General features: G+C 33.3%; 1 protein-coding gene across 5 annotated transcripts in view; it reads left to right on the forward strand.

The window, feature by feature from the left end:
- PTBP3 (polypyrimidine tract binding protein 3) overlaps nt 1-10,457 on the forward strand; it is a 103,756-nt gene extending 93,299 nt beyond the window's left edge. For all 5 annotated transcript variants that reach the window (XM_078152855.1, XM_020972420.2, XM_078152856.1 and 2 more), the window contains 3 exons: nt 1,034-1,250; nt 3,965-4,042; nt 4,292-10,457. In XM_078152855.1, coding sequence (XP_078008981.1) covers nt 1,034-1,250; nt 3,965-4,042; nt 4,292-4,424 — 428 coding nt within the window. In that variant the 3' untranslated portion in view covers nt 4,425-10,457. The remainder of the gene's footprint in view (nt 1-1,033; nt 1,251-3,964; nt 4,043-4,291) is intronic.
- Nucleotides 10,458-11,942: the final 1,485 nt, after the last annotated feature.

Genomic DNA, 11,942 nt, shown 5'->3' on the forward strand with positions numbered 1-11,942 from the left:
CATGGAATTGTGAATGAAAAAGCATTATGTGCTTAATATGTGCCAGGCATTGGAGATCCAAATAGAAAAAGTATGACAGGCCATTACTTTCAAGAAGCTCATAACCTAGTTAGGGAGACAACACATAAGAGAAATTTTAGCTCCAGAGCCAGTGACATGAAAAGGCTGGAGATCATAAATCCTCTTCACTGGAAGGAATAGAGTTGGTGATTCCTTCCTCTTGGAAGGGATGGGAACCATGTGATGAGTCAAGTAGACTGGAGAAGTTTAACTTCTAGTAGAGAAGACTTAGCAGTGTGACTTAGAGCAAGGGGCAGGAGGGTGGGTGTTTAATAGGCTATATCATCTTGAAGTAATGCTTTGGTTGTTATATGGAAGAATCATTAAATTTCTTCTTTGTGATCTAAGGAACTATATAAGTAGAAGTTACAAGGAGTGGTGTTGCAGTTTAGCAAAAGAAAGAAAATTAGATCATAGATTTAGAGCTTGAGGGAACCATAGAGGGCACCTAATCCAGTCTCTTTAAGGACATGAGACCCAGAGAGTTTGTGATTGGTCAGTAGCTCCCACAGATGAGAGTCAGGATCAAATCTCAGGTTCTCTGACACCAAATCCGGCATTGTTTTCTTTCTGTAACACCATGTGCCTGTCTCCTGATAGTTAGTGAGCTGCCTTAAAGTGTAATGAATTGCTTTGAAAAGCAATTCCTCATTGTGGTGGTTTTCAGAGTGTTAATGAGATAATTTTAGGAGAGGATTTCATACATTCATCAAGGAATTGAAGTATATGAACTTCATTGAGTCTTCTAATGCTGGGATTCTTTGACTCTGTACTTAATTTTGAAGTAGCTTTTTTTATGCTTTCAAGATCAATGTATATATTTTGCCACATCTTCATTCTGCTGTACACACCTTTGTCCGTCATTGGGCAAATTTGGAGGATTATAAGATAGACTGTTTATATTGATTTTGACAGAATATGTCTTCAAACTGTTCTCATAGCCAAACTTGATTTTCTCCTCCCCCACTACTAGCCATGAACCACCTGAGTGGACAAAGACTTTATGGAAAGGTGCTTCGTGCCACTCTGTCAAAACATCAATCAGTCCAGCTTCCTCGTGAGGGCCAAGAAGACCAAGGTTTGACTAAGGATTTTAGCAATAGTCCTTTACATCGTTTTAAGAAGCCTGGGTCTAAGAACTTCCAGAATATCTATCCACCATCTGCCACCCTGCATCTTTCTAACATCCCGTATGTAGCTAATTGCTTGTTTACTCAGTTTATTTATGAAGTGCCGGTTTTAAATGTAGTTGAAGAGTTGATAAACCCTGAAATTGCTTCTGGGAGATAACTTGTCTCAGTCTTTAATTTCTTATAGCCTGTTAAATGGTATCTTGAAAATATTGTTTCATAATAGACAAAATAGGTTGTGAAGTTTGATTTTTTTTTAAGTGTTCAACTCCTTTTGTTTAATTTATTTGCAAAATGATTAGGGCATTGTGGGATCCTGAGATAGCTAATCTCTTGGCTCAAAAAAAGCATAAATTTTTTTGTTTTAACCATATTATCCCAGTGGTGCATATCTATTATTCTGAGCAAATAAGCACCTTTCCCTGTCCCCCCAAATCTCTAACATATTGTCAGAATTTAGTTGACTGTTTGCCATCAACTAACTTGATTAGCATAGAAACTGTTTGATATGTTACCACTTTGTAGGTAAGTTAGGCCAGTATTGGCTTTCATTGTCCTTTTCTTATTCCACTCATACAATTGTTCTTGAATAATTTGAAACCCAAAACCTTGAAGGCATTTTTTTTTCAAAACACATTCCAGAATTATTCTCCTTCAATCTTATTGAAGTTATTTGATTTTAAAATAATATAATACATACCCTTTCAGCTGAAGATAGGTTAATGAATTTAGGAAATGTAAAATTTTCAGGTTTGAGCCTAATTGTCCTTGAAATTTCTCTTACCCTCCACTTGAAAAGCCAGTCATTTAGCTGAAATTTCTTCTGTGTCCTAGCACTCAGCAGAGTACAATATACATAGCAGATCCTTAATAAAATTTTGATGAATTAATAAAATATTCCATTTCTGTATAACTTGTAGTGATTGTATTTTTTTCTCACAAAAGAATATAGTAATTTTTATCTTTAAAAAAAATTAAGTATGCTTGACTTTTAATAGAATTACATCTTATTTTAGTAGTTTCTGAAGTGTTGTGACCCTGGGCAAGTCACATCAGCTTGTTTCTTCATCTGCAAAATGAGGACAATAATAATACTTATAGATTGTTGTAAGGATCAAATGAGACGCCACATAAAGCATTTTGCAGAACTTAGTGTTATTAATTAAAGCTATGATTCAGGGACCCCTAAGCATTTGTCAAGTGCCTTATCTGGTGGCAGTAGTCAGAGTAAGTTTTTGACTCAGTTGATACTTTCAGAAAAATTGATCAGGGAAACAAAATAAAATGTAGCCTAGTGTTGGTTAAAAAAAAAAACAAACAAAGTTCTGTGAAGGAGGACTAGAATTTTTACCTGGATTTTGAAGGATGGATAGGATTTTGACAAGAGGTAGGCAGGCTAAAATAGAATCTAATTGAGCAAATGTATTAGGGTAAGAACTCACATGATCTTTTAAGGGGTCAATCGAGATTATCTTGATTAGTGCAGGGCATATTTATGTTGATCTGTTACTGGGAGATATGGTTGGACAAGTAAGAAGAGGCCATGTTGAAGAAAGGACTGAACATTAAGATAAGTCTGCATTTGATACAATAGGGAATTGGGAGTCATTCTGTGTTAATGATTAGGAGAGTAATGGTATGAAAATATCAGTGAAAGGATGATTTGTTTTTACAACTTTGTTTTAGCAAAATTGTTCAGACACTGCTACGTAAGAAGGATTAGAGTAGAAGAAGACTAGAGACAGACAGGAAGGCCATTGTCCTCAAGGAAAGCTACTTCATTCATATCCAAGATGCCATCACTTGCAATAGGGCATTGGGAAGTAGGAATGAAGAGGAAACATTCGTAAGAGATGCTGAAGACAAGATCATTAGGACTTAGTGATTATTTTTACAGAATGAAGTAGGGAGAAAAGTAATTTGTGATTCTGAGGTTTTGAGCTTGGAAGTCAGTGAAAAGAATAGTAGTACTAGTAATAGAGACATGAAAGTCAGAAAGGGACAAACATTTTGGGGAACAGATTAATTTTTTTAAAAATAGGCTGTGAGTGTGGAATTAGTGGTAAGACATTAAATTTGAAATAGAAGGCAGCTGGAGAGGAAACATAGAAAAAGAATGATAGCCAGAGATAGCTTTGGAAGTAATAGTGTTGATAGAGCTTTAGCTCTATATGAGTAGATGTGATCCCTATAGCTGACCTTAGGAAGAGAAGCTAGAGGGAGAAAAATTAAACTGTCAGGTACTTGCACATTTAAGAGGTGAGAAGACAGAAAAGGGGCAGTCAGTAGAATTCTAGAGAAGAGAGAATTTCGAGAAGGAAGGGGGAGTGGGTTTGTCAGGGGAAGGAAACTGAAAGTCAGGTTGAATGATCACTGACGAAGCCAGAGACTATGTTGGCAGAAGCCTGAGGTCAGGATGCAGTTAACAGTGTTTAGTAGTGAGATCAGCGGAGGCAAATAAACACCAGCATTTGGAAAGAAGACCTTGAACCAAAATCATCTGTAAAATAGGAGGCAGTGATTCCTATAAGATCAAACAACCCTTGAGTATTGTTAAGATGAAAGAAGATTACTTATGGAAAATACTTTGTAAGGTTATTGTGTATATGTTTTGGGATTCTTTGATTTGATTTTAATCTTTAATATTCAGCTATCATAACATTTACATACATATTAAAGTAATTATTTTGTTTAAACTACAATACGAGTTAATACAACTTAATTTGTGGTAGTCAAGAATGAAGCAATTATGATTTTTTTGTCTGTTTTCTTAGACCTTCAGTTATGGTTGATGACCTGAAGAATCTATTTACAGATGCCGGATGTACAGTTAAAGCCTTCAAATTCTTCCAGTAAGTTCTTTCCTGTGTTAGGAACTTATTAGCAATAGATTTATATCCTTTTAGAGTGTGTGTGTGAGAGAGAGAGTGAGAGAGCCATAATTTCTCTCTAATCTGTGTGTGTGTGTGTGTGTGTGTGTGTGTGTGTGTGTGTGTGTGTGTGAGAGAGAGAGAGAGAGATAGTTTTGAATAGAAAATTAAAATTATATTTACAGTGGATGGGATTTACAGTTGCTTAAACATATGTGTTCTCTTTCCCAGGAAAGATCGCAAAATGGCACTCATCCAGTTGGGATCTGTGGAGGAAGCAATTCAGGCACTTATTGAGCTGCATAATCATGATCTTGGAGAAAACCACCACCTCAGAGTCTCCTTCTCAAAATCAACAATTTGACTTTTCTGTGAACTTTCCTTTTAAGACTGGACCACAATTTGAGTAAAACCTTCAGACAGAGACTGAAGCAGCTTAAGATGAATTCTGCCTCTTTTACAAAATATTGAATTAAACTCTCACTGAGTTTGATGTTTGAGTGTGTTCATACACAGTAAAGAATCAAGGGATTACCTTTTTTTCCATTATTTTCTGTCAGTATGTGGTAAAAGATTTATTATTATTTCTCCACGCCAGAGTTTCTGTGGAAATATCCTATTTTTTAAAAAAGGAATATTTTTTTCAATCAGATGCCCTGTGTTAAATTCTCTTTCAGGGGACAGCCTATTTTTTGGTCCAAATCAAGCTTACACAACATTTCCAAATTCCTTCATGGTTTGAATTATTTAAACATAAGTACTTTAAAATCACTTTGTGTAAGCAAAAATTTATATATTTGTCTCTGACTAGAAAGTGTGACTCCTGTGCAGAGAGATATTAATGTTCATGAATTATAGCAGTTTTTGGTCACTACTTTGTGACACGTGATAATGAATTCAAAGGCAAATTGAAGGACTCTGATATCTCAAGCGTAAATTTATAAGTATAAATTCCTAATGAAAAACAATCTTTTCCCTCATTCATTGGACTCTTCTGAATCATTCTTATGTTCTTAGTTTTATTGTGAAAGTAAGATTTTTGGAGAAAGGCAGTGCCTGACTCTCTCCCCAAATCGAGTTGGATTGAGATAGAACCAAGACCTGTTTATAGGATTAATTAATGCTTTTATTGAGTAAAAATCACGTTTTATCTGAATTCACAATGACATTTTTCCCGTGAAATGATGTGTAGTATGATTCTGGAAAAATTAAAAGGAAAAATAATCCTAATTAAAAGCTACTTTTTTACATTTGTTTTCAGATAATAAAAGTTTACAGTCTTAAGGAAAATATTCAGGTCTATCATATGGTTTGACAGATTTTTTAAAAGTTATTTTTGGTAAGGTCTTCTTTTAAAAAAAATTTAAACCTCAAGGGTTTTTTGTACCACTATAATCTAATACTAAATCAAAATTACTGTGTATTTACTTAATTTCTTATTACGTGCCTTATTATGTGCTTATAATGATACAATAGCTTAGAGTTTTATCTAAAAATCTTGAAAACTGTATTGTGGGCTTGGTAAGAGAGATTTTTTTTTTCTTTTTGATCTTTAGGATTTAAAATGTTTTCATTGTGATTTTTAAAATGGTTTTCAATAAGTAGTAGTCTGAATTCAAATTTTTGGTGCTTTGGTGCAGAAATGGGGTGGGTGGGTGGGGTTTATGGGATTGGTAATAATTCAGTACATACCCTGTAGGCCTCTTCAAATTTTATCTGTTAGCAATCAATGCCACTTACCTGATAATTTTTTACTGTAAAGCATGGTCCCAATTTGTTGATTTTGTGTATACCCATCAGAATTTGTCTCAGGATTCCTTGTTTATTTTTTTTTCTCAGTACTAAAGAGAGAACTTGCTTTTCTTTGCTAATATAGCTTCATTATTAAATGCCCACGTATTTGAAGAGTAAGGGAAGATTGGATTTGGGGGGGGGGAGTGTCTTCTCTTTATTTTGTTGAATGTAAGAGTGTGTTTTAATGTTGCTTCAGTAATTGTGTAATGTGACTTTTTTTTAATTAAGCAACTTTTGGTTAACTATTACTTTGATGCTTGATCAGATTTTTAAAAGCATTTTTCGTTTTTTAAGTCATTTTTGTCAACCCTTTTTACTTATTTCAGATTTTAATAGATTATATTAAGTCTCAGTACTTGTGATTCATCTCAGTTATTCAATTTCAACATGTTTCCTTGCCACCAGCCATTAATTTTAATACAGTGATGATCTTGTGAGAAAAACTAGATCAAATTTCTTGTAGTAATCTTTCTAATACAATTCAGAGATTGAAAGAATTATGATAGTCAAGCAGAAACAATTTACTTAGTCATTGATAATGATAAGCTTTTAGAATAAGGAAGGAACATGAAGTTATGAGGTGGACCATTTTAGCATTGGTTGAATAGGCAGTTATGGATTTTTTTGTGTGTGTCACCTATTAAATGGTAGAAAAGACATTAATTTTTTAGGTAATAAACTAGAATTTGTGTGTGTGAGTTTTTTTATCCACACAGTACTTAGGATACTAAAAGAGCTACATTATTCTATGACATATATTAATCGGAATATTTTGTATTCCTCTTTTGGTTAGAAAATATCATATGACTTATGAAACTTATTCTCATAAGATAGTCAAGCTAAGTGCGGCAAAGGAACACTGATAGAAGGCAGATCATAATGGAGTTGAATGTAATTATGAAGCAGATCTTTAAATCTGAAAGAACATTTGAATCCTTATCAGGGACTTTGTGTATATATGTGTATGTATGTATATACGTATATATTCATACATACACTATTCTGATATTGTATATACATATGCACATAACATTTTAATTTATTGACAAAGAAAATCTAAATTAAGATTTGGAAAAGACATATTCTTGTATAAAAATAGGGTGTTTGGAAAAATTCAATTTTTGTCTAAAATTAGCCCAAGTATTATCCATTTGGGCTTGTTGTTTGAATTATAGAGGTCTACAGTCTATGTGTCGGCACAGGTTTTGTAAAAGAAAAAAAAATTGGGTGGTGGAAAATCAAGATCTGTGTGCTTTTTTAATTTTGGCATGCATTCTCTATCTTCTAAACTTTTTTTTTTCACTTTTGCTGTTCTGTAGTGTTAATTTTTGAAGTTTATGTACTTTATTTTAAAAGAATACTATATTACTTTTGGAGGTCTCTTGGCTTTTAGATAAAGTACAGATACAGATTTCAAAAATAGCAGTACATTTAAAATGCAACTCTGACTATTATAGGTTAGGCTGAAATAGAAGTTCTGCTTTCTTAGGAGATTAAAATACTTCACTAGTCCATTTAAAAAAAAAAACGACAGAACAACAAAATACAAATCAAAAAATCCCTCTGATTATTTTCCCCTAATAACAGCTTGTTGGAGAAGAGTTAGAATGACCTGATAGCTCCATTGTGAAAGTCAATAAAGTGTTGGGTGTTGATAACTTTTTCCATTTTATGGATTACTAAGAGACTAAGATTACGTTGTTTGAAGAAATTTGGGCATTTTCTGTTAGTGCAGCTCTCTAAGACTATAAATTGTCGAGGTATTCCTAGTCTATATTCATTAAAAAGGAATTTCCTCATTCAGAGTCCAGTCCCCTGTAGCAATGAAATGTTAGGTCTAAAAAGCATGTCAGTGAATCACTCACACACCCAAAAAAGTTTTGCCTTTTTTCTTTTTTTTTTTTTAAAGAACTTGAGTCCATTTAGCACAAGTGTCAAATATATGACTCTAACAAATTCCAGTGGAAAAATTAAATGGACCCAAATAATGTTTTTATTTGATGTAATAGTTTAGGGTCACATGAAATTTAAGTAAAAATGGAAATAGATTTTTATTTTTCTTATAAATGGTACTTGGAGAACACTTATGAAGTGTTTAAAAGATCCATGATTTCATAAGTGTGTGTACTCCCTCCAATGACACAGGTAAAAAGTGTTAAGACCTATGCCTTAGAAGATGAGTTGGCATTGTTGGCCTCTCCTACCCCATCCCCCTATACCTCCACCCCCCCCAAAAAAAAAAAAAAGAAAGAAAGAAACACTTGGTGGACAACCTTCTAGTGATAGGACCAATCTGACTGGATTTCAAGTGGTAGCTATACTGCATGACCATAAGTGTTTCCTTGAAGCCTTCTCAGCTTGGTGTTTTGATGCAGAATTTGTGTTTTGATACATATATAACCTTCAAGAATCCAAGATCACCCCATGGTCTTGATAAGTCAATGGAGTAGGATTTCAGTAGAGACTTGAAAAATAAAAATGGAATTTTGTTTGGTATTACAATTCCATTTTCCTTCAGCATTTTAGATGTCTTTTGCATATAAGTGAAATAAAGGACAATTATGTAAACCATCTAAAAGACCTATCATGACTGAAATAATAATTATTTTAGTCTGGGTGTTTCTGCTTTGACTTAATGTTTTTATTATTTTTAAAAGTTGGAATTAGAAATTGAACGTCAAAGAAAGCTTTTGCAATTTTATTGTAATTTTTCATGACTTGATTCATTCATGAGTGTCTGCATTAGCCCCATTTTGTGTGCAATAATTTTAAGTGATTGGAATCTTTGAGCCTCTGTATTTTAAAGACGAAAGAGAGCCATCACTGTTATGTGCTGTATTTTACACATAATTTTGCAAACAAATTCAAAATATCTATGTCTTTTAGGAAGAGTATGTAAGTTACTTTGCAGTAGCAGTTTTGCTTTTATACATTTAAGTTTGTCATCTCATCCTTTCTCTAAATTTGACCAAAAGATAACAGGGCTGAAACTACAGACTACTCCCTATGAATCACACTTAAAAAGTTTGCCAAACTTTCAGTCCATCTCCTGGATTCCCTTCTGTGTACTGCTATTTTAAAAACCAATATGTGAGAGTATACCTGTGCTTAAAGCCATTTTTGGTTGCCTTTTCCTTTGTCTTGATCTGTTGTTACCTAGAAAAAAACTGCCAGGCTTAAAAGTTTTACTGTTGTGCTGAAAGAAATATAATTCAGATTGCACAGGGGTTTTCCTTTAAGCAAAATTTAACTCTGCTGTCTTTTAGAATATGTTTGTAATATACAAAACTATTTGTAATTTTTTTCAGAGCAGAAATTCCTAGCATACTACAAATTATGAATTGCTAGAAGAAAAATAATTTAAAATGTACTATTTGACTTAGGGGGTTTTGTAGAGAGGGAAAAACAAAAAAAACCAGGACCAAAGTTTATGTGCCTTCAGTAGTCTTAATTGTCCTTCCCCCCAACACCTTTTTCGCACTTACATAGAATCAATTTCCATAAACTATGTACCATATGATTTTTTTAAAATGTTGGCCCACTGACTATCCATACATGCAAAAAATTGTGACTATCTAAATGAAGTCTCAGTTACTCCTTTGCCTTTACCATATGATATTCATTGTATAGCATTGTGCAGGAATCCAGTATAGAGCTGCTTCAAATCTTTGTAGGGGTCATGGTATCTTTTCTAACTTGGGGTATATGGTATAGTGGGATAATAGCTTGGTCCAGTGCCCTTGAAGATAAGAGTTATGATCAGAAGCTTCTTTTTGACAAGCTTAGATCAGCACTGTAAACTTTTTTTTTAAGTTCTTGGATTTCTGCATTGTTTGTGATATTAGTGAATATTTAAATAGCTACTTTCATACTGTCATTTTAATCACATTCCAGTCTGTTGTTATTTTTTTTTAAACATTGTTACCCAAATCCTTCAAAGGTTCATCCTAGCTCCATAGCAGCACAAATCATAAAGATTGCTGACCAAGCAAGTTTTTGCATCGGAATGTCACCTCATTGCTCTGACCAAAGACTGACTGTTCTGGTTTTACTGAGATGTTCTCTTAAACTTTCCCCACTCTCCCCCAAGCTCCTTTCTGAAAGAAGACCCAATGCAAAGTGGCCTTTTCTTTGTATTTTCTATTTGGTGAATGGACCACTTAGTGAAAAATGGGAGTTTAAATGTGAACAGAATGATTTGGGTTAAAGGCAAGGGATAATGGATTATTTTCAGTACTGTATTCAAGAAAAAAATAGCACAGCTAGGAGCCTCTGACATTCTATCGTGTTTTAAATGGTCTGTTCATAAAATTCCCTTTTTCAGTTTGTAAGAATGTTCATCTAACACAAGAAAATGCTGTAAATATTTGTAACAACATTTTTTTACCTGGCAAAAAAAAGGGTTTTTGGGAACAAGTTAAAGTATAAAGTGGTTTTATATAAAAACATCAATTGTCTTGTATATTTTGATAAGCAACAGTACCAGCTTTCATTTGTAAAGCAGTTTGTGGCATTGGAGGAAAAAAGGATTCCATGTCTGTTGAAATGACTTATGTTATAAATGCAAAGAGAAGATAAAATATTAAAGAAACATATTTTCTAACTGCGTAGTGCATGGTTAATTCAAGCTTCTGTATACTACAGTATATTCCATTTCTCCTAAGTTTGTGTATTTGCTGATTATTATTACTTGATTATCTATACTTAACTCTTTTCCTAACAACTCTAGTGTTACAGCATGCCTTTTAATAAATGTCATGACATCTGTACTCTCTTAAAATTTCCTGTGTTCTTGTCTGTTGCTTTGGGTTTCCCCCTTGTTTGATTGTAACTCTAATGATGTCTTACTTTCATTTTCTCTTATAGCCATCTAAACTGATGCCTTTTTTATAGAGTAGAAAGCACACAAATGAAATGTTTGAAGTATAATAATCATACAAATCAAAATATTGTAACTCCACAACTATTTATGGAACAATTGTCTTTATTGGAGGCGTCAGAAATTTGCCAATCTTGTTTTGCTATTACCTATATTATTTCCACTTTTATATTTATCCTCTGTTGCAACCAATACGGGACAAGCATATCCTACGCAATATTAAGCTCCCCAACATTTGTTTCAGATCATTAATATATTAGAACAAACCTTCACCATATTACAAAACTCCAATGTAGTGATTAATCACCAGTATATAATGTTTGTATGGAATTAACTGGCCCTTGTAATACTGTTTTTTTGAACATCATCTTTTTTTTCCAAAACCAGTTAAGAATGTTAGGTGGATACACCTATATATCATTTCAAAGATGCAGTGCAAGAAAAGTTTGGCTTGATGTGAACATTTTGGGATGGATGCTCGATTTCAGATAGGACTACTTCAGATCATAATTTGACCCAAGATATCATAGCTGCCATTTTTTCCTTTGGTAACTAATCCAAGGTGGAAGAAATAACTATTAGGGTTAAAGGATAGATCAGATCCCCATAAATATCCCTGAATTTGTATCATCTCTCAAGAGTGGAAATTTATTGCAAGTATTTCTCAGAAGAAAATTATTTTTACTCATTTATTCCTGATCAGCACCTTCACACTGAATTTAAGTTTTTGAAAATCTCAGTGTCTCTGTTCCATAAATGTCACCTGCACTGGCTTATGAGAATGCTGATCCTCTTAATAGGTGTTTCTTAGTCCTATGGATTAAAAGTAATTGGTTAATATTTTAAGGACATTTGGTTATAAAGTATGTGTATATGCATATAACCAGATGCACCTTTCTGTCTCAAAAACTTAGAATTTTCATATATAACACACTGCTTGATTTCCTTTGCCCCAGGTTGAAAGGTGTTTATTATTTTGTATGTCATGCCTGTGATATCCCTGGAGTAGTAAATATTTTTGTGATGTTAGGTGTTTGAGGGAAGAGATCTTCTGAAAACTGCTAACCACAAAATAATTTAGGAAAACCAAATGTTCCTTTATGAAAGATATCCTCAGTTTCTCTAAGAGATTTTAATAGGCCATTATTCATAATTGTGTTAGTAATTCTATAAAGTAAAAAAAAAAGGTATAGTGTATGTTTTATATTA

The sequence above is a fragment of the Phascolarctos cinereus genome, unplaced genomic scaffold (assembly GCF_003287225.1).
Source record: "Phascolarctos cinereus isolate Bilbo 61053 unplaced genomic scaffold, phaCin_HiC Scaffold_4;HRSCAF=312, whole genome shotgun sequence".
Classification (NCBI taxonomy): domain Eukaryota; kingdom Metazoa; phylum Chordata; class Mammalia; order Diprotodontia; family Phascolarctidae; genus Phascolarctos; species Phascolarctos cinereus.